At 39.3% G+C, this 23,854-nt stretch overlaps 1 protein-coding gene across 2 annotated transcripts in view; it reads left to right on the top strand.

The window, feature by feature from the left end:
* Nucleotides 1-23,854, top strand: part of DYNC1LI2 (dynein cytoplasmic 1 light intermediate chain 2) — a 43,862-nt gene that overhangs the window by 14,862 nt on the left and 5,146 nt on the right. The window contains exons 5-13 of one of the 2 annotated variants that reach the window (XM_067540098.1): nt 7,019-7,188; nt 9,434-9,527; nt 10,136-10,271; nt 11,269-11,380; nt 13,197-13,256; nt 14,417-14,458; nt 14,997-15,114; nt 19,781-19,897; nt 22,190-22,401. In XM_067540098.1, coding sequence (XP_067396199.1) covers nt 7,019-7,188; nt 9,434-9,527; nt 10,136-10,271; nt 11,269-11,380; nt 13,197-13,256; nt 14,417-14,458; nt 14,997-15,114; nt 19,781-19,897; nt 22,190-22,200 — 860 coding nt within the window. In that variant the 3' untranslated portion in view covers nt 22,201-22,401. Of the gene's footprint in view, nt 1-7,018; nt 7,189-9,433; nt 9,528-10,135; nt 10,272-11,268; nt 11,381-13,196; nt 13,257-14,416; nt 14,459-14,996; nt 15,115-19,780; nt 19,898-22,189; nt 22,402-23,854 lie in introns of those variants that run through there. The other variant, XM_067540097.1, reaches the window with a different exon arrangement.

Consider the following 23,854-nt stretch of genomic DNA (forward strand, 5'->3'; position numbering starts at 1 on the left):
GCGGCAAACCCGTCCACTATGTCCTGCATATTTCCCAAAGTCACCACCCTCCTTAGGAGAAGTCTGGTAATGGCCCAGCACAGTTGCATCACAGCAGCTTCCACGGTGGATTTACTGACTCCGAATTGATTCCCAACTGACCAGTACCAGTCTGAGGTTGCTAGCTTCTACAAAGCGATGGCCATTCGCTTCTCCACTGTCAGAGCAGGTCTCAAGCGAATATCCATGCACTTTAGGGCTGGAGACAGCTCTGCGCAAAGTTCAAGGAAAGTGACCTTTCACATACAACAGTTCTGCAGCCGTTGATCATCATCCCACACCTTCATAACAATGTGATCCCACCAGTCACTGCTTGTTACCCGAGACCAGAAGTGGCACTCCAGTTACTGAAGATAGTGCATGACAGCCTGCAGCAAACGGGAATTGGTTCGGTCTATGGCTTATAGCAGGGCAGCCTTAGTAACATGGCAATTTTCTGTGCTGCGACTCCTGTCTTGGCCTTGAAAGTACTGCAGGATAAGTCATGAAGTGTTGGTGACGATCACAATGATAGTGCAGAGCTGAGCAGGCTCCATGACTCTCCAGCAACGGCGTGCGTGTGGCACAGACTGAAGTGTTTAGAAAAACAGCACGAAAAAGCATTTGTCCGTTTGTTTGGGACAAGAAGAGCGTGGGAGGGAGCACGTTGCATCATGGAGGACGACAACCTTCCCAAAAGCCTCTGTGTCTAGTTGCATTGTGGAATAGCTACCCACGGTGCACTGCTTTGATGCAACACCCCGACGCAATGAGCGTGGCGTAATCTCGTTCCTGCAACTTCTAAAATTCGGCAGATGAAAGTCGATTTAAAATAAATAATATAAATAATAAATTAAAATCACTCGGCAGTGTAGACGTACACTAAATAAAATAGCGCCATCACAATAGGATTTTTATTTAACATGCAGCCCTGAAACATTTCAGAACTTTGAAACAGCAGAGCACAGAGAGGTAAAAGACTTGCCGAGGTTACCCTGGGATGCAGTCTCTGATGTCCTTTCAGTTGTAAACTGACCGGTAAGGCAGTTTGAATCAAGACACAGCTGAAGCAAAATTGTTAGGATACAATTTGAAGATCTTGAAAGATCATAGTGACCTTGTTTTGGGATGTTAATGAGTATTACTTACTATTTCCTAAATTAATAAAAATCAAGTTATCTAAAAAGTTACACAAAGCATACCCCCCTAGATGTTGTAAAATGCTGTATTGAGTTGTAAATTAACGTTTTAGTGATCAGATTTGCACCATTGTTTAAAAAATATGTGAAGAAGTATCAGTGGGAAACTTGATTTAAATCAGTGATTTTCTCTTGGTGATTTAAATCAATCCACCCTGCTCACTGCACGACCCCACTTGATACGCCCTTCCAACCTGACAAAACCACTGATAGCTACTTTTTGGGAACAGTTTTCCAGCCAGTTAGGCACTCACCTTATAGTAGCTCCATCTAGATTGTGTTTCTTTAGTTTGCTTATGAGAAGATCATGTGAGACAGTATCAAAAGTTTTTCTGCCTTCTTTGGCTGTGCTTATAAGATGCATTTCATAAAATTGATGGAAGAGTATTTATTCAATTGCACACTGATGGGAAGTTGTTCAAGCTGTAGTGCTTTCATGCACACATGAAAGTGGCAGATTGACTCATTGAGGAGCTTTTATTTACTGATGACTGTGCACTGGTTGCTCACTTGATAGATGACAGTTTTGTTCCTCTTCTCTGTACTTTTTCCAGTTCTACTATATCTTTTGAAATGGGATGACCAGAACTGTCCAAGGTATTCAAGATGTGGGCATACCATGGATTTATATAATGGAATTACGATATTTTCTGTCTTATTATCTATCCCTTTCCCAGTGATTCCTAACATTGTTAGCTTTTTTGACTGTCAGTACACTTTGAGCAAATGTTTTCAGAAAGCTATTCATAATGACTCTGAGATAGGGTGCGGATGAACAGAGGAGTGGCCTGGGGCAGGCCGGCAGCTCTATTTCTCCTCATCTCCATTTCCCCCCGCCCCCAAGGTAGTAAAAGTCAGGAACAGGTCCTGGCTTCCATTAATTTTTGTTTATTGCCCGTGACCTGTCCCTGACTTTTATTAAAAATACCTGAGACAGAATCTTAACCTTATTCATAATTGACAGTATTTTGCAACTTATCTAGTGTATAATCCAGTATAAAATGATTATCAATTTTGTGGAAACTAATCTTAACATTACTTGTTTTTCTTAAATATTTTAATGCAAAACCATTTTTTTTAAATGTTGACGTCATGCAGGCTATTTACCCAGGCAGTATGTGCTTTTGTAAATACAGACCTTGAAAATTTGGCTAATCTATCTATGGTGAAAGGGAAGGACTCACCACTTACTGCTTTTACCAGTATTTTTACAGTATTCGTTAAATATAACAGAAAATTATTGTAAATTGTAATCATTTAAATAAATGTAAATTGTAAAATTATTTTGGAAAAAGAGAAGCGAACAATTCTCACCCGCGTTCCTTGTGGATGAAGTAGTGATGTGTGTAGTAAAGTCTGGCAAAGGTCAACTTTTTGCAAAAATTTGCAAAAATTTCAATTTGTGGGTGTGTTGTCAATCCTTTGAATAACAAATTGTTTGGATGGGGTGGGTTTTTGCATGGATGTCTGTGTATTGAACGTTGTTATCTTGAACTACAATAGGTTTACAAAATGGAAATTTACTAACTGCAGGATATTTAAAATAACCAGTCCCACATATGCTTGCTTCCTTGTTTGTGAATCTTTATCCCTCCTTGTGTCAATTTTTCTTGAATTGTGGGTGAATAGTTACTATATTTTTAACCACTTAACTAGCATAGGGCTAATAGGTATTCTGTGTGTATTGATATGCAGTTCAGCCAATCTGTATTAAATTGTTAATAGTTACAGGTTATGGATATCTTTGCTGCCTAAACCAGAAAACTTGTGTAAGCCTATTTTTTTCACTGAGTAGAATAGTCTTTATAGACATTTCTGTACATCCCATAGTGAGTGTGTGTGTGATAAAATGTTCAAGGGGGGTGTACCTAATACAATACACTTTTTACAGCCTTGTATTTTTTTCAAATATTCTGATACAGTTGGCTTTTAGTTACTTCTAATGCCATGGGGTGGTAGAAATCTTTTTTTAAATGTGTAGTACTTAGAGGTTAGCTCTTTTATATTTACATTTGCTTCTGTTACTGCTTTTTTTTATTTTTTTAAACGCTTGGATCCCTATGTGCTCTCCTAGGAGAGTCTACAAAAGAATTATTACCCCACTGGAAAAAAATCTATTTTGCTAATGCTGGTTGGTGATCTACCAGAGACTATATGCAACTCAAGCTTTTCCTTTATATATTGAAACTGAAATAAATGTTTTTCAACTACTTTCTTTGTTCTATTTCATATGAGTGCTTATGATTGCAGCTTGCTCTTAAGGGCTGATTTCTGGCACTTTTAAAAAAAACATTTGGTTTAAGGAAGAACAAAGACTTCACAATATGGGAAACAGCGGTTTAAAAAAACAGTGCAAATCTGGGTTGTATAAGCAACTGATAATTTCTGAGGTACCAGTCTCTTAAATGAAACTAAGTATATCTAAGTTTAATAGCCAGTAGTTTGAGCTGCTTGAAAGTGTTACACTAGTGTATCTCTCCTCATAACTGCATATTGGCTGATCCTGCAAAGACTTTTGAGAATTAAGTACTGGATGCCCTGTGCAGGTTTGGGTTGTCCATACCTGTTAGTGTGGATTTTTTGTTCAAATTGCGAACAGCCCTGAGGCCATATGTTGCTTTTACAGAAAATATAGTGCTTTTAGTAGTGTAATAGCAGTTGTTTGGTATCTTGAAAAGCTTCTGCTTTTTCATACTTGAAGGTTTTTGATAAATACACTTCTTTTTAAAGAAACACTTTCTACCATGATGTGAACACAACCTGGCAGATTACCACTGATAGCTGCTTTGTTACCAATATTTTAAACTGAGCACAAAATAGTGTAAAATATATTAATGGTGATTGTCAGGTTACCCCCATCATGATTTAAATATGTAAGTAGTATCAGATTGTGTGGAAGAAAGGAATCATTTTAGCCACAGAAATACATTTGTGTTCATGGAGCATTACATCACTCCATATTTCCCTCATGAGAGAAACCATGAACTCATATTTATTCAGTGGTGTAATGAGATGCGTATTTTTTGGTCTTTGTCCCTGTTAAATGTTTTGGAATAAATTATTTCCTCTATACTTCTCTGTGTAAATATACATAATACTCCTGTATATTCCACATGTAAAGTTTGTGGTGCTTTCCATACTGGTATTGGAATTTAAACTTGCAAAGTGTTTGATTGCAAAAGAGTAAGGTGTATCCTTGATACCAGCATTTCTGTGGCCTCCATGTGGGAGGGCTTCACTTTAATTTTGAACAAAAAAAAACTGTTCTTCAAGTATCAATGGGAAAATGCAGTTGGAGTTTTATTACTGTAGGGGATCTGTCTCCAGTATCTAATGTTTAAATGGAAGGGGGATTCAATAAACAGCCTTGGAAGGAAGTTTTATTTCTGAATTTCTCTTGCCTGCCAGTTCAGTTAATGGTGATAATTAGAATTGGTGGCTGAAAAACTCAATATGTCACCTTAAAAGTAAGCAGTGGACTATTTCCCTCCCTCCTCCCCTGCTATCTTGAATGCTTTGGTGGTGGTAGCGAACCTTAGTGTTGAGGTCCTCTTTCCTTGGTGGTCTTCCTACCACAGTCCTTTCAGTCATAGGTTGCACACTTCTTGTGAAGCTTATGGTGGTTTTGTTTTGACAGCATTGGTTTATTACCTCTTCAAAGGTTTTCCACTTTACAAAGCTCAAAATACCAGTTGGTGTGGCCAAACTTACTGACTCCTGAGATCCCCCTCCCCGCTGGGCAGAATCCTCTAGCCCCACCATCCTGCCGCAGGGCAGAAGCTCTGAGCTCCCCACCCCAGTCTGGTAGATGGATAATGGGGTAGGGTGGGGAGGTACAGGGGGATCCGTGAGCCAAACTGTAAAAGAGCTGCAAGCAGTTCATGAGCCACAGTTTTGGCCACCTCTGCTATATTGCATGAGTCAAGTATTTTCATTTTTCATTTTTTGAATTATTTTAATATTCAGTTTCAAAAAAGTCTTCAGAACCACTGTCTTTGCCAAATAATTCTCATTTTTCTACCCAATTTATTGCCGCTCTGCCACATAAATGGAGGGCTTTCCACATACTTTAGATTTCATGTGCCACATACTAAAAAGAGCCTTGAATATAATCATGCATTCAGTGTGCAGATAGTGTTTGACTTCCTGTAAGAGACAATAACAAAAAATGAATTGTTTCGAAAACTAGGAGTGGCTGTTGAATTTGGTGTTTTCTGTACTTAGTGCTTTTTTTTTTTCCCCCCAAAATGTAAATTTCTCCAAAGGGTGTGGCTAAATAGCATTTGCTTTGCAGTTGTAGAAGGTCTTTAGTAGAATTGTAGCGAGTACAAGTTACAGCCTTGCTTTGCTGTAAGTTACAGTGAACTGTCTGATGTGAGGCACAGAAAGATATTTTCTGGGGGCTTTTTGGCCTGACCTATCAGAGCAACACTTTTCTTGATGCTTCTGTCGAAAAGTGCACAACTAAAATATTACGAAGTTTGTTTGCTTTGAGTGCTAATTTCATGTTCTGCTCTTAACTTCAAGATTTCTTATTTGTTTGTTTTGTGCTGTTGTTAAACCTTCAGTACCCTGAATTGAATGTGTAACTTTTCTGATCCTGAAACCATTTTTCGGAAGCAAAATTTTTGGTCATTAGGGCTCTTAAAATATCAAATTAGAAATCACTTGTTTGAATAGTTATGCATCTCATTTCCTTTACATTTTATGTACTTGTACTTTAGCTTTATTACAAAATTCTTTGATTATTTCTAGATTTGAGGATCAACCGTCATATTAATTTTCCTTTTTTTAAACTACTAAGACTATGATGATTTTTGTCTCCATTGGCTTCCCCTGTAAATACAAAACATAGAGATCAGTATCTTCATATGTTGTCCAAGTTATTCATAAATATAATTTCAGAGTTTACTTCAAGTTCTTAGATTGTTCCGTGGCATGAAAGCTTTTTGATATTGATATTATTTGATTTTAATGGTGCACTCTTTTGTAGTGATAGCACTACTTGATTTAGAGATGGAAAGCACCACTGCTTGAAGAATCTGGGGAACAATATCACTTTCCTTTAATAAAACATTAGCCAATGTACTGAATGTCATGTAACACTTTTCCTTACATGCTCAGTAGAGTACCATGATAATATAATGGAATATAATTACTACCATTGACTTCAGTCAGTGCTGAGACCAGGCCGTTACATATGCCTAACTTTTTAAAGTGAACGGCCACAAAGCCTCATAGTGTACCTTGTTTTTGCAAGTGCTGCATTAGCAGAGTTGTCATTAAGTGCTTCTACGTGATAGTGTGATACAGAAATAAACATAAGTAAATCTGGGTTTGCAAGCTTTCGTATTCATTACTAAGAGGTTTGATGCTTATGAAAGTTGAGATCTAAGTGGAAACATCCTAAAGGATCCTAATTTGCAGAGGATATGTGTTTAACACTTTCTGAATATCAAACTTTCACAGTGAGTACCCAAAAATTGAAGCACTGAGAATCACTAAAGACTCCTGAAAATGTTGGCCCTTGTATTTAAATTACGGATATGCTTTTGGGTTCAAATGCTGAAAGCTAGTAATAGCCAAATTCCAAAATCTTACTTTTAATTTGGCTCAGTTGAAATTTTACAATTTCTTGAAGCTCAAATTCTGTTCTCAATTCATGCCTCATCTTAAAAAGGTTGTTGAGATGATGTCGCAACTGTTCATAAACATATAATGATCTGAAACTATTTCACTTTAATACAAAATTTAAAAAAATGTATTCCTGTCTCTTACCTTACAAAGATCTTTTTTCATAGTTATAAAAGAATTCCAGGAGTATGTGGAACCTGAAGAAGGCTACCAAGGATCACCACAGAGAAGAGGTCCTTCATCATCTGGCCAAGAAGATGAAAATGTTATTTTGCCTCTTGGAGAGAATGTGCTGACTCACAACCTTGGGATCCCTGTGCTGGTGGTTTGTACAAAGGTGAGCTTGAACTTAAATTTATTAGACAGGTTAGTCACTTTTCCTTTTGGAAGATACATTTGGTACAGATGTTTTCAAGGTGAAAATGAAAGTTCTGGGTTTAGAGTAGATAAATGTGTTGTTTATACATCAAATAAAAAAGACCTAAAAGTGTTTAGATTTTTTTTTTAACTATAGAAAGATAGATAAAGACCAGTCTAGTCTTTCCAGTTTGACTGAAAGATGTATTGGAGATCTAAAATGTGGACTTCCTCCTATATGTGGCACTGTATGTGAAAGAAAGCATAGAGTCAAATGAAATAAAAACCTTAAACAAATCTAATTGTGCCATAGAATCTCTCTGAATAGTAATTCCATGCTTGAATAATAAAAATATAGCCGTAGGGATATACTACTGACCAGGATGGTGATAGTGACTGTGAATTGCTCAGGGAGATTAGAGAGGCCATAAAAATAAAAAACTCAGTAATAATGGGGGAATTCAACTATCCCCATATTGACTGGGTACATGTCACCTCAGGACGAGATGCAGAGAGACAGTTTCTTGACACCTTAAATGACTGCTTCTTGGAGCAGCTAGTCCTGGAACCCACAAGAGGAGAGTCAATTCTTGATTTAATCCTAAGTGGAGCACAGGATCGGTCCAAGAGGTGAATATAGTTGAACTGTTTGATAATGGTGACCATAACATAACAAAATTTAACATCTCTGTGTGGGGGGGGCAGGTGGGACACCAAAGAAGCCCACCATAGTAGCATTTAATTTCAGAAAGGAAAACTACACATTGGAAAACATAATCCCAACTATACATATAAAATGATGGGTATAAGTTAGCTGTTACCACTCAAGAAAGAGATCTTGGAGTCATTGTGGATAGTTCTCTGGAAAACATTCACTCAATGTGCAGTGCAGTCAAAAAAGCTAACAGAATGTTGGGAATCATTAGGAAAGGGATAGATAATAAGACAGAAAATATCATATTGCCTCTTTATAAATCCATGATATACCCACATCTCAAATACTGCGTGCAGATCTGGTCACCCCATCTCAAAAAAGATATATTGGAATTGGAAGAGGTACAGAAAAGAGCAACAAAAATGATTAGGCGTATGGAACATCTTCCATTTGAGGAGAGATTAATAAGATTGGGACTTTTCAGCTCGGAAAAGAGACAACTAAGAGTGGACATGATAGAAGTCTATAAAATCATGACTGGTGTGGAGAAAGTAAATAAGAAAGTGTTATTTACTCCTTCTCATAACACAAAAACTAGGGCTCAACAAATGAAATTAATAGGTAATAGGTTTAAAACTGACAAAAGGAAGTATTTCTCCACATAACGCACAGTCAGCCTGTGGAACTTCTTGCCAGAGGACATTGTGAAGGCCAAGACTGTAATGGAGTCCAAAGAAGAACTAGATAAGTGCATGGATGATAGGTCCATCAGTGGCTATTAGCCAGGATAGCAGGAATTGCTGTTTGCCAGAGGCTGGGAATGGCCAACAGAATGGATCTCTTGATGATTACCTATTCTCTTAATTCCCTTTGAAGCCACTGTTGGAAGACAGGATACTGGGCTAGCTGGACCATTGATCTGACCAGTATGGCTGTTTTTATGTTCTTAATTGAAAGGGGGAAGGTGGTACATTTATCAAAAACATCTTTTCTCCAGGTGTTTAGAGGCTTTTTAGTTAAATAGATGATAGTTCAGCAAACAAAAGTTCGACATTTGAAATAAATGTGTCCTTTTTCCATGAGGTTTCACTTGCGTGGTATTTCAGTCATCCCTCAAATAATCTAAGGGTGGTAGTGTAGATGAGATCTGAATTTCTGTTGTAAAAAAGAGTCAATTGAGAAGGGAACTTTCAAGTTGTCTTTGTACATCTTATAGTCACATACCAATTTTTGTTGTCTTTGTGTGTTACCTTTAAAGAGAAGATACTTAACTACTAATGACTTAATGAAAATAGCATTTCAAGAATACACCTTTGTGACATCAACTTCAATTTCTGGTTATAAAGAATAGATATTTGATGTGGCTTTAACTTTTAATTAGACACTTTTTGTCTTTGGTCGCTTGTGAGCATTTTACTCAGTGGTTAATTAGTGCAGTCTCCCAAGCAAAAGGCTTGAATTGAATGCTGATTAATACAAGGAAAAATGTTTATATCTAAAAGCTTGAAGAAAATGCAGGTAATATGCAAGGAAGTGGTAAGTGGCTTTGCTTTTTTTTTTTTTTTTCCAGTGTGATGCAGTGAGTGTACTAGAGAAGGAACATGATTACAGAGAAGAACACTTTGACTTCATTCAATCACACATTCGTAGATTCTGCTTACAGTGTATCCTTTCCTAATCTGAGGATGTTGGTAGAGTAAAATCTGGAAGATAGGGAATATATTTTATTATAGAATACTGTGTGAGGGAAATAAAATAACGTAAGGAGAAACTGCATCTCAAATTAACTTCTGGTATTTAGTAACTTTATATATAGTATTTGGAGTGTAGTTTGTGAAAATAAGTTTTCTGTCTGAAGCCATGCATTTGATCTTGAGTCTGTTTCATTCCTTGGCAACGGACTTCAGTTTTGAGATGAACCACGTTACTCTTTCTCCCAGAATGTGGATTTCCATTCTAAACTTGTAGCCTGTGACACTTTATAAAAAAAAACCAAACCAATACTCTGGTGTCTATTGGTCAATGTTTTTAAAGCTGAATTTCATTTTCCTAGATGACCTGATTCTCATCCTTTTTCCCCCTCCCTCCCAAAAGTGCTGAATGCCTATAGTTTCCATTGATCTTTAAAAATTGAGCTGTTAGGTGCCTAACTTTAAGCATTCTACTCTGAAAATTTTGGCTGTTACTCAATAGAACACTTGAAATATTATTTTCAGTTGAATTTAATGTTTAAGTATTGTACTTCATAGCTTTCCTTAAATGAAGTAACTAGATGGAGCTGCCTTGATTTATACATCAGTTAAGGAAGAAAAGAACCTTGACTTGTTGTATAAGTACATTGTACATAAAACATATGGTTTTCACTTTACCACACCCGCCTTAGTGGTAGAAAAGGATGCAGTTTTTATGTAAGTTGATGATGTAAGAAATACATTTTTCAAACTTTTTGTTTCTTTATGATGCCCTTATCATTGAAATGTTATATTTCCTTATATACACAAGTAAAACCAGTGCACCCCAAGCTAATTAGTGCATTAAATTCTTCAACAGGAAATAAAATCACCATTTGGATGTGAAATACTCTGTTCTAATGTGTGGAATTTAAACTTGTTAAAGTAGAAAGAAAACAAATTATTTCCAAATATACAATTCTTCATTAGATCCACAATAGTTTATTTTTTTTAGCCAAAAATAATTGTCTCATTCTGTGAAACACTTCAATATCTGGTAGGCCACTGTTGGAAGACAGGATACTAGGCTAGATGGACCATAGGTCTGACCCAATATGGCTGCCTCTTATGGTTAGAAATTAGTCTTCCCAAATCATATTTCACAAAGAAGAAGAATTTGCATCATTTTCTTAAATATGTTTTCCATACTTAAACAAGGCTAAAGGTAATTAATTGAAAGGGATGTTTAATTGAGGAGCATTTCATACTATAGTTTATTGAAATGAAGTTACTCTGTAAAGAATCTGATATCTAGTAGTTACATTCAGCATGCTGGAAGGAAGTTAGAAACACCATTTAGGCTAGTTCCCCAGCAGGTACTGTCTGGGTTTTAAGGGGGAAAAAAGAAGTACTTGCATTGTTGAGTGCTCACTCCCAAGATGTATTATAGTCTGACATTTGTGCTTCCTTGTGTTTCACACTAGCTTAAAAAAAGTATAGTGGCTATAGGTTTATTTACCCAGAGCAATAACGCCATCTCAACATCTTGGTAAACATAGCCTATGTTTGCAAAGTGAGGACTGTGCAATAACTTTTTAATGACATGATACAACTGTTACAGTGGAAGTACAGTAGTATGGTAATAAGGTTACTCAGTTAAATATTCAGTCACTGTGCCAACTATTGTTTGATTCTAAAAAAGCAAATCTGCCCCTAAAACTCTTTCTCCCCGTAGACCTGCTGGTTGGGACAATGAAAAGAAAATAGCTATTTTACATGAAAACTTCACAACAGTGAAACCAGAAGATGCATACGAAGACTTCATTGTAAAACCTCCAGTAAGAAAGGTACAAAAGAGTTAATTTTTGAAGTTCAGTGTAAAGAAACTACAAATCGCTTCACTTTGCTTGGATGGCTGCTAGTGACTATTAATGTAGAACTTCAGCTCTTATAATAATATGCTTTTCTTCTAAATGTTAAACCTCTTTTGGAATACTGGCTTACATTCTCCAGTGATCTAGGGATATTTTGTTAGTGTCAGAATGTTACTTTTTAGCACAAATGGTAGCTGAATGACAGCCCCAAAAGTATTAATTTTATTTAAAATTCTAACTTCAGATCAGTTTATATAGGACAAAAACACTTAAGTGAAGTTTGGAAATATTTTCCTAAGTTTAAAAAAAAAAGTAAATTGACACGTGCATTCAAAAATCACATTAGGTCCATAACTTGAGTTCTACAGAGGGGCACCTTTTTTATTCTCATTTGTTTTAAATTATCACCAAAATATATTCTGTACTACAATATTCTATTTGTAGAGTAGATGTGGAGCAGAATCTAGGAGTGGAAATAAATATACTGCAGACTGCATATTGTCTGGACAATGGTCAGGTAACTTACAAATAGAGGAAGGATGCATTCTTCAATATTGGGGATGGAATAGGGTAACGTACAACTTTTAAATGCTATTTGAGGCTGTGTTTGACAACTCCCCAGGGTTTTTACTTCCTGTCTTGGCATTTGCATTCCCATCTAAAACCCTAGTAAATTCGGAAAGAAAGGAGGAATGGTGTCATTTGAAGACACCTGTTGGGGAGGGAGGAGGAGAGAGGAATGGGCCTACTGTTCTCCCTTAAAGGTGCTAAAGACTATTGTAGCACACCACTGACAACTGTTTGTTAAGTGGGGGTCATCTATTGATCTGTTGTGGGGCGGGGGGGAGAGAGAGGCAGCCCTACCTAAGTTCAGGCAACCATCCTATTTGTACCTCAAACTGTTTGAGGCTTTGATAAATAATATATTAAAATTTACTGTATACAGCTCACTTCCAGGTCCTCATCTTATCCAGGGAATTGTCCTCAGAAAATATTTTTTTTGCAGCTATGCCAGGCCAGTCACGCTAAATCCAAAGTTTTTATTGGAAGTAGTTTCATTGCTGCTTAAAGTAGTAGAGAGAGCTATTTTTTTTTTTAAAAAAGGGCAGCACATCTTTTTGCGGTCTAATATACTAGGCAAGTGACTGTTCAGTTCTGATGGGTTCAGCTGCCTGTCAGAGCTCTACTGAAATGCCTTTGCAGCGTAGGTGCTGGAGTGAATCTAGTGACACTACTAATTGGCTATACTGTGTGGGTATATGCATGAAATAGTTTGCTTCAGATATTAAAAAGCTGATGGTATTTGATGGAAGGTCAAATATTTGCACATAAATACAGCACTGTGCTAGTTCTATACTCTCCTTTCTTGAAAGGAAAAAAACTTAAAATATTTTTACAGCTGTGCATATGTAACCGGAACAGCATGGATTAGAGATGCATAGAAATATTTGTTCATTAAGTACAGATGCGGTTAATCTGTCACTGTTATTTTACACTTGTTAACTATTAGAAAGATGCTATAATTTTGGTCTTGCATTTCCTTAAGAGCAACTGCTGCAGAAGTGTCCCTCCTTTTAAAAGCCGGACAGAAGAACATAACAAACCTACTGTCCAGTTAGTAATAGTAATTCTTCACCTGAAACAAGTCATAGAATGGACATAGAAGATGGAAAGGATGTAAGAAATGGAAAGGTGTTGAAGTTAGGTTTTTGTTTTTATATGCTGCTGTAATTGTTTATAGTTTGAGTGGCCACCTTCTGTTTCTAAAGAGAAATGCATTGTTCAACAGCTAGTCCATGAGAAAGAGATGGCAGCAGAAGATGAGCAAGTGTTTCTTATGAAGCAGCAGGTAAGAATGTGAAAATGAAGCTATTTGAATGAAAGATTACTTGAATAAACAATGCTTCACTGAACTTTTCAGTGTTATACGAAGTTTAGGGCAAAGTACATTGTTTTTAATATTTCATTTTTGAGTGGGGTATCCATTGTTCTATTTGCAGATTAAAATGGAGTCATGAGACCTTTGAGTGCATAAGAAATATCCATTTTTATTTTATTTGCATGTATGTGAATAGAAAGTATGGCCACAATTTTCAGACTTGGAATGCCTGTTAGTTGAAGGTGAGTGCCAGCAGGAGTTGAGGTCACTCAGCACTCTTGAAAAATCAGACCACTTTTTGGTGCCAAAATACGGATTTGGTTGCCTAATTTTGGGCACTCAGGTTGGAAAATATGTGCTTATGTCTTCTAAAATGGAATCCTATGACCCTTTTGGATGTTTGATATAACTGAAAATATTAGATGTGCCTTCAGAGGCTTCCTGTGAATGGGTGTGGCATGCTGGGATCACACTGGTATATTTTTCCCATTTGATGTATTCAGGTACAAATGAATGTTAACTTGTATAGCAGAGAAGAAAAATAAATGGTATTAACATAGGAGCAGAAGTAATAGCAGAATGTTTTAAATTGGCTGTATAGCTATATAAACCCTAAACGTGATGTGAAAGTGTTGTGTAAAACAATAATAATAATGCAGTAGCCAACCTCCCAATTAAAATGTATCGTTCAACAGAGGGTTTAATATACAAGCAAACACTTTGGCATGGGCTTTCAAGGTGTTAGGAATGATCAAAGCCAGTTTCTGGACATGCTGTGTATTAAGTAATAAGTATTTACAGTAAAGAAATAAGAACAAACCGATACTATACAGTTGTATGTATTTGGGTGGATGTGCTTGAGAGGCTGTAAAATGAGCTCTAAGGAATGTTATAGGTTAGGTTTGAGGTGCTTAAATTGAAACTGTATATGGAAGCTTTTGTGTATTACATAGTGTTTAGTTTTTGTAATCGTAGTGCCCTCTAATGGTAACATTTGGAAATATGTCTAAATGTTGTTACAGAATAAATGGTTAGATTAACACATGGTCAAAGCCCGCTTCTCTGCTTTTATTTTGAAAAGTACTAGTTTCACTGAAGTATGTTTACAAAACACTGTACTGTCTTTGCAGTCTCTACTTGCCAAGCAACCAGCCACGCCTACAAGAGCATCAGTAAGTCTACACTAGTAGTGTCTCAAGAAAGGGGGGTAGCTTTTCCTAGACAAAGAAGCTATTCATATAGTCTATAAACAAGGTATAGACTAGAGCCCCTTTTCTGCACAACCAAAAATAATGAACCCTCCTTTATAGTGAATGGTTCTAGTCTGTGTGGGGCATAGCATGCAGCTCAAAAATATAATCATGAGCTAATAAAAAGTCTTCCAGTGCCACAGAAATTGTAAAGTGTCTGTACGTATTCAGATGTAATGTGACAGAAGGGTTTTAATTGTGGAAACACGGCATAAAATGATCTGGAAATTGGTGATGAGTTGAATTTAGAATATGCTGTGGGAATTAACATGTATATTAGTGTAGAGGCACTGTCCCAAGATTGGTTCTTGTAGTGACATGTTTTCAGTATAAACGTGTATGTATACATCACAATATCAAAAGTAAAAAGCAGGAGGTTTGTAGTTAGTGCAATATTTATAGATTATCATAAATTAATCTGTTAATACACTTACTTGAATTTGGACTGTTTTTATCTAAGGAATCTCCTGCAAGAGGACCTGCAGGATCCCCACGAACTCAAGGCAGAGCTGGTCCTGTCAACGTACCCAGTGCCTCACCAATAACATCAGTTAAGAAACCAGATCCCAATATTAAAAGTATGCATTACAGTTTTGGTATTTTATCATGCAATGTTTACCTTTAAAAACGGAAAAATTGATTCTTTGTTGATAAACCTATGTACGTTGGTTTTGAGATTGACTCACTGATATTTTCATGTGACACACAGAGTGACAAATCCTTAGAATTCCAAATTGTGTTCTGAGACACTTGTAGCTTGAAGTACCTCTTCACAGTGTACCTAAAACAGCGTAACATGACTGATTCTGCCAACAGGTTTGCTTCCCTCTCTTCCCCCCCCCCCTTTTTTTTTTTGTTTTTAACTTCTTCCCTCTGATCCTACATCTAGTTTCATGTTCTCTGTCTCAACTGTTCCTTCTGGGACTCAGAATTGACCTTCTCTTTTCTCCAGTTTTCATAGACATTAAAGCCAGAAGGGACCATCATGATCATCTAGTCTAACTCCTGCACATTGCATGCCACAGAACCTCACTCACTCCTGTACTAGACCCCAGTTTCCATAGTGCTTCAGAGTTTAGTACTTAAAAATATTCCTAAGAAGATGGAGCTTCATTTTTCCTACTGGGGTCCCCAGGGCTGATTCATAGAATCATAGAGTTGGAAGGGACCTCAGGAGGTCATCTAGTCCAACACCCTGCTCAGAGCAGGACTAACCTCAGCTAAATAATCCCAGCAAGGGTTTTGTCAAGCCGCAGCTTAAAAACCTCTAAAGATGGAGATTCCACCACCTCCCTAGGTAACCCATTCCAGTGCTTCACCAACCTCCTAGTGAAAAACTTTTTCCTAATGTCCAACCTAGACCTCCCCCACTGCAACTTGAGACTGTTGCTCCTTGTTCTGTCATCTGCCACCACTGAGAACAGCCTAGCTCCATCCTCCCTGGAACCCCCTTTCAGGTAGTTAAAGGCTGCTATCAAATCCCCCCTCATTCTTCTCTTCTGTAGACTAACAAGCCTAGTTCCTTCAGCCTCTCCTCATAAGTCTTGTGCTCCAGCCCCCTAATCATTTTTGTTGTCCTCCGCTGGACTCTCTCCAACTTCTCCACATCCTTGTTGTAGTGGACAAAACTGGACACTACTCCAAATGCGGCCTCACCAATGCCGAATAGAGGGGAATGATCACTTCCTGTGATCTGCTGGCAATGCTCCTACTAATGCAGCCCAATATGCTATTAGCCTTCTTGACAACCAGGGCACACTGCTGACGCATATCCAGCTTCTTATCCACTGTTACCCCCAGGTCCTTTTCTGCAGAACTGCTGCCTAGCTCATCGGTCCCCAGTCTGTAGCTGTGCATGGGATTCTTCCGTCCTAAGTGGAGGACTCTGCACTTGTCCTTGTTGAACCTCATCAGATTTCTTTTGGCCCAATCCTCCAGTTTGTTTAGGTCCTTCTGTATCCTATCCCTACCTTCCAGGGTATCTACCACTCCCCCTAGCTTAGTGTCATCTGCAAACTTACTGAGGTTGCAATCTACCCCATCTTCCAGATCATTGATGAAGATGTTGAACAAAACCGGCCCCAGGACCGACCCCTGGGGCACTCCGCTTGTGACTGGCTGCCAGCTAGACATGGAGCCATTGATCACTACTCGTTGAGCCCTATGCTCTAGCCAGTTCTCTATCCATTTTATAGTCCATTCATCCAACCCATACTTCCTTAACTTGCTGATAAGAATACTGTGAGAGACAGTATCAAAAGCTTTGCTAAAGTCAAGGTATATCATGTCCACCGCTTTCCCCACATCCACAGAGCCAGTCACCTCTTCGTAGAAAGCAATCAGGTTGGTCAGGCATGACTTTCCTTTGGTGAATCCGTGTTGACTGTTCCTGATCACCTTCCTCTCTTCCAAGTGCCTTAAAATGGATTCCTTGAGGACCTGCTCCATGATTTTTCCAGGGATTGAGGTGAGGCTGACCAGTCTGTAGTTCCCCAGATCCTCTTTCCTCCCTTTCTTGAAGATGGGCACTATATTTGCTTTTTTCCAGTCATCAGGGACCTCCCCCAATTGCCACGAGCTTTCTAAGATAATAGCCAATGGTTCTGAAATCACATCAGCCAACTCCCTCAGCACCCTCGGGTGCATTGCATCCGGCCCCATGGACTTGTGTATGTCCAATCTTTCTAAATAGTCTTGGACCTGTTCCTTTAGCGCTGCGGAATGTTCACCTTCTTCCCATTCTGTGCCGCCCAGTGCAGAAGTCTGGGAGCTGACCTTGTCTGTGAAGACAGAGGCAAAAAAGTCATTGAGTACCTCAGCTTTCTCCACATCCTCTGTCACTAGGTTGCCTCCCCCATTCTGTAAGGGGCCCACACTTTCCCTAATCTTCCTCTTGTTGGTAACATACCTGTAGAAACCCTTCTTGTTCTCCTTCATGTCCCTTGCTAGCTGCAACTCTAATTGCGCTTTGGCCTTCCTGATTTCATTCCTGCACGTTCGAGCAGTATTTTTATAATTCTCCCTAGTCATTTGACCAAGCTTCCACCTCTTGTAAACTTCTTTTTTGTGTTTAAATTAACCAAAGACTTCTTTGTTAAGCCAAGCTGGACGCCTACCATATTTGCTATTCTTTCTGCACATCGGGATGGTTTGTTCCTGTGCCCTCAATAAGGTTTCTTTAAAATACAGCCAGCTCTCCTGGATTCCTTTCCCCCTCATATTAGCCTCCCAAGGGATCCTGCATCATCAGCTCCCTGAGGGAGTCAGTCTGCTTTTTTTCCTCTCCCTCTGTCTCCAGTACGTGCATTGAGGGGAATACGGAAGGGGGCATTCCGCAGTGTCATTCTTACTTATGCACTTGACCATGTAGACTGCTCTTCAGAACCAAGTACTGATCTACTGCCAGGTTACTGCTATATGTCTGGATCCTCATTCAGAGTAGCTGTATGTTGAGCCATGTGTATTCAACTCCTGTGGGTCTTATATGTACTCAGGAAACCTTTCTGCCAGCAACCACAACAGGTAAAGGAGGAAGCAGAGTTGTCTACACATAATATCTTGTTGCATTCAAGTCCTGAAACACACAGCGAAACTGAGAATAGCAGTTAATTCATAGAAGTAAAGTCCCGAATATGTGGGGCAGAGCATACTGAAAAGATAAGGGAGACGCTTAGTAAACATTTAATAAATAAAACAGAACAGAGAGACATTGAAGCTACTACTTATTTAAAATCTGTTTGAGCTTTAAAGACTCATATTGAAATATTACAACTAAAAAATGAAGAGTAGCCAGGATAAAACTAAGATTTGTAGGATTTGGCCAAAGTGCATAGGGGAGAAGCTTTCAAAGGCAGAAGACAAATTCATAACAAACTAATGCTTTGTCTAAACACAAACATTCATCATTACAACTGACTTGGTTTTAATTCAGTGTAGTTTCAGTGTAGATCTGTCTGTAGACACTCTTGTTTTGAGATGTCCTATTTTGATTTAATTTGTCAATTTTTACCAATTTAAGCATAATTGAAATGGGACACTTTTTTGTTCCAAAACAAGTGTCCACACACAGACTTGCATTGAAATAACAAAAGGTATGAATTAAAACTGATTTAGGCTTTGTCTAAACTAGGCTATAAAGGAGTGGTGTTAGCACATATTGGGTAACGCATTCTAAAAGCCTAGTGAAGACAAGGCAGTGTAGATGTCAAGACGTGTTAAGCTGGTTGAGTGAAAACCTGGTGGTAATCTAGGCTGCAGGCTTTAACATGTTTAACACATATTAGTAGACTTACACATTCACAATATATCTTCATATTTATTGTCCTACATGCTCCATGGGGGAGAGCTGATCTCATATAACTCTGGCTATATTAGCCTTTATAAGTTATATTTTTGGTCTAGATACCTGACTTGCTATTTTCATTTAGTGTTGTAATAGTAGTGCTTTTTTCTCCTATGAATACACAAGAGCCTTGTAACACTGATGTGCTTGTTTGTTTGCCTCCTCTTTAAAATCAAGCATATGTAATGGGGCAGGGTGGAGGGGGGAATGAAAACTGAACAGTTCAGTCTGAACTTTCCACACAAGTTATAGCACTAATATTAATTTGACACTAGCTAGCTGTAGATGTCAAGGCACATCTGCTATATACAGCTTTGCATACAAAAGTTACTGAAAACCTCCACAGAAATTCCACTTTTGTTTTAGAATGAGGCTGAAGAGCAGCAGTGTGCTTCAGAAGTACTAGGACAGTTAATTTGCTAACAGATTTTTAGATAAACCTGGTGTACAGACACCGTCTAGTTCGTCAGACTTACATTTCTCATCTAGACAAGGAAAAGCTGAAGTGCATAGATTTAGGTTGAAATTCTTTGCCACGCCTTTAAGAGGCTCAGTACACAGGGCAAAGTCTGAGTAGCAAAGTGCTTTAAGCCACACTTACACCCATGGGATTGTGGGCTACTTCAGGAGCTCATGCATCCCAGAATCCTCCCTACCAATCCATGCTACAGCCCTGCCCTATATGCCTCCTCTGCAAATGCATGGTGGGGATGAAGGAGGGTCTGGGTAAGTGAGACAGTCTGTCCCATACTTGAGATTTTTCTCTTTTGGCCAATGTGTACGTGTGACACTTTTTTCTAACACTTAGAGAAATGTAGGGACACAAAAGTTTTAGGATTCATGATTTTAAAAACTGTTTATATGAGTAATAAGTCATTATTTATTATTTGTTTTTTACTTAGACAATGCTGCAAGTGAAGGTGTGTTGGCTAGCTTCTTTAACAGTCTGTTGAGTAAAAAGACTGGCCCTCCTGGGAGTCCTGGAGCTGGAGGAGTGCAGAACACAGCCAAAAAATCAGGTATTGAAAATCTGTGGTGTTGCAGGATGTTTTGCATATTTTTAATGTTTGACTTGGACCACATTTAAATCAATGTGTTTATCATTTAAGCTGATCGGTCAAATAGCAGAACTTGAAGGATATGATATGAGCCAGAATAGAAAGTCTCTTAGAAATTAAATAGACGAGTACAGTTTTGCAGACTTTGGGGTTGCTATTAAACTTGCTATAGCTTGACCCTTTTAATGGAGTTACACTGCTGGGAAATAAATAGCACTGAGCCTTAATTATATTCGGAAGGTGTTAACCTGCCTTGTAGTTTAAACTTTATTTCCAAATTCTATCTTTGTGGCATTTTGCTACTACTTGAGAGGAAGAAATTTTGCTTATTTGTTTTAGGCTGCTATTTCCAATCAAATCCCTAAAATCTCTCTGGCATTCAAATTTAAATTAATATATAGCAACTAATATGAAGGAATATCTTAAAGCTGCTGTAATAAGTATTTAATTAAAATTTAATCAAAAGTAATTGGCAGCATTGATCAAAGGACTTAATCATATATATATATGTAGTTGTGGCTCTAATGAGCAGTTACAGTAGGTTGAAGGAACAGAAAAGTAAACCTTCAGGATTTTTGGCGCCTACATCATGAAAATGAATGAATTCAGTTATCTAATATACATAGTTGTTGCATAATAATTCCATCCAAAACACAGCTCTCAAGATTATCTTCCTTTACTGCTGCTCTAACTGTCTCTCCTTTCAACTTTGGTGTTGGCTTTCTCTCTTCTTTTTCCATTAAATTCATGCTTCTATGTATTGTGACAGGGTCAGACTAGATGGCTCCTGGAAAGTGCTAGAAGGCCAATATATCAGCCCCTTTTCCCGTGGTAGCTAAGTAGGGGTTAATTAACACACCTGGAGCCAATCAAGACCCCGCCCAGGACTTGTTAAAAGCCTCCCCTCCAGAGAAAGGATGTGGCTGGAGTTGAGAGTGAGGTGAGATACCAGAGAGTGTGAGCAGGCAAGATGCTGTCAGAAACTAGGAGGGTTTAGGAGAAGGAGCAGAAGGCTGGCAGAAGAGAACCCTACAGGTACAAAGACTGGGGGAAGGGAAAACCCTGCCGAAGAGGGCAAAGGATCTTTCCCAGGCCTGGAGGCCTGAGCGAAAAGACCCTGCTAGAAGGGGAAGATAGAACTGGACATTTGGTTCGGCACTGACATGCCCAGTGAGGCTGTGAGAGGTCAAAAGCTTCCCCTGGCAAGGAGGTCAGGAAGGGCCCCTGTCCGAGCAGGGTCCAGACATTAAATCAAGGGGCACAGGGAAGTAACCCAGGGAAGCTAGCAGCTTTCCTGAAGCCACAGCATGAGGCTGCTACTTGTAGGGTCTCTGGGTTGGGGCCAGAGTCAAGGGTGGGACCAGGCCCCCACCCCACTCCCTACCAGCCATTCACTGGAGGAGCAAGAGCTCCAGCGAAGAGGCAAGGACCTGTGAGAACCAGAGACAAGACTGGGACCCAGCAGGGAGTGGCCATCTTAGAAAAGCTGTATTACCCTCCCCCACCACTAGAGGGTGGAAGAACACTAAGGGGTAAGACCCACCGAGGTAGAGGAAGAGCTTTGTCCCAGTACTTTGAAAACTATTCATAACCCAGTGGATAAATATATATATATAATCTTGTTTCTTTTTTCAAATTTCTCAAGCCACTCAATATTAAGCTGTGAGGCCGGAATCACAGGTTTAAATCCTGAGAGGGTAACTAAGCCCCAAACTTCCTGAATTAAAAATAAATAAATAAAAGTTTAGTCACTCAGATACCAATTGATAGCTGTAGTAAAGGAACTAGTATAGAATACTTAGTATAGAGCTTGGACATGTTACTTTTTGCAGGTATTACTTAAAAATTCAAAGGTTCCTCTCACCCCCATTATATTATTTTCCATCCGCTCATAACTCAAAAGGCAGCAAGGATTTTGCTCAAAAGTTAAAACAAAAAACCTTCAGGCAAAGATTGAGCATAGAAACTTTCAGTTCAGATTATGAGTACTTTGTGGAATATGAAAAAAGAGTAAAATGGAAATTTCTTGAAAACTCAATCCAGGGGGTACTATTATAAATAAACATTGTCAAAAGTTATATATGAGATATGGGTGGATAGTGTAAAAGTAAAATGTGTTAGTACATTGTGTAGTAAAAGTGGGTGTTAATCCTAAAAGAAATAGCCTTTTAAAAATGGCTCAGTGCATTTTCTATCACAAGAAAAATCTTACCTCCTCTTTGACAGTATATGCTTTTGATTCTTCTCAAGCAGCACAAAATTAAACTTTCACCTGAGGCAAGGGCTCCTAATAACATTGGTTTGTGAGGCAGTGATGCTGAGGATACAGGAAAGGAATTCCATCTCTTTCAAGGAAAGCTGAATAATGGTCACTGAGGAGCATATCTTAAAATGACACTGACTGTTGGTAAGATTAGAAAGCGTGTTATGCTGTGGCACTCTACACTAATAAACATGCAAAAGTAGACTTGGTGTAGTGATTTTTGGCTGCCCCATCTGAAAACCCCTTAGAGCAGCGGTTCTCAACCTTTTTTTCACGAGTACCACTCCGGTCAGGTAGAGTCAGGCCAAGTACCACTTCACCTGACTGTACCTGGCCTGAGTAATACTGGGAAAAAAAGCGCTGTATACGCTTTGAGTCAATACCCTCCGCCGAAACCCTTTTGCCATTTGCCCGTTTTCGGCGGCAGCAAGGGGGCATGATTCAGCGGGGGGAGGGAAGAACGGCAGCGGCGGCTTTTCTTTAGCAGACGGGGGAGCAACGGTGGCAGGTTTTCTTGGTGGCAGTGAGGGGGGAATCAACGGCGGGCAAGTTTCTCGGCCGTGGAGGGGCAGCAGCAACGGGGGGGGGGGGAATCGGCAGCAGCAGCATTTGTGGGCGGGGGCGGGGGGATTCGGTGGCGGGGGGGAACAGCAGTGGGCGGGTTTCCTGGCCGTGGGGGGGGGATCAGCAGCAGGGTTTCCCGGCCGTGGGGGGGGATCGGCGGCAGCGTTTGGCGGCGGCGGCGGGGGGGATCGGCGGCAGCGTTTGGCGGCGGCGGCGGGGGGGATCGGCGGCAGCGTTTGGCGGCGGTGGGGGGGGGGGGGATTGGCGGCAGCAGGGTTTCTTGGCGGTGGGGAGGGGGGATTCGGCGGCGGAATCGGCGGCGAGGTTTTGCCTCGCATACCACCGAGCTGGCTTCCGCGTACCACTAGTGGTACGCGTACCACCGGTTGAGAACCCCTGCCTTAGAGGGACCTAATTTTCACAAGATTCGTACTCAGTACTTTCTGAAAGTCAAGACCCTTTATAGTGCCTCATGTTGGGCAACCAAAAGCACTAGTTGCTTCTGAAAATACAGACAAAGATTTTTCTCCAGTCAGCTGTGCTGAACTGCTCTAAATCACAGAACCAAATTTATTTAGAATACTTCACGTATTTTAATCAAAGTAGCAATTAAGTGACAGTAAAATGTCAGATATCTCTCTTTTTTCAGTACATCTGTTTCAGTAGTGAACTTAAGAACATAAATAGGGCCATATTGGGTCAGGTCAGTGATCCAATTAGCCCAGTAGTCTGTCTCTCTTGACAGTGTCCAATTCCAGGTGCTTCAGAGGGAGTGAACAGAACAGATAATCCATCTCCTGTTGCCCATTCCCAGCTTCTGACAAACAGGATAGGGACACTTCAGAGCATGGTTCTGCATCCCTGCCCATCCTGGCTAATAGCCATTTATTGACCTATCCTCCATGAATTTACCTACTTCTTTTTTGAACCCTGTTATAGTCTTGGACTTCACAACATCCTTTGGCAAAGAGTTCCACAAGTTGACTGTGCATTGTGTGAAGAAATACTTCCTTTTGTCCATTTAAACCTGCTGCCTATCAATTTCATTTGGTGACCCCTAGTTCTTGTGTTATAAGAAGGAGTAAATAACA

Source organism: Emydura macquarii, unplaced genomic scaffold (genome assembly GCF_026122565.2).
Source record: "Emydura macquarii macquarii isolate MOO-44397 ecotype Brisbane River unplaced genomic scaffold, CSIRO-AGI_Emac_v2 contig_561, whole genome shotgun sequence".
NCBI classification, from domain to species: domain Eukaryota; kingdom Metazoa; phylum Chordata; order Testudines; family Chelidae; genus Emydura; species Emydura macquarii.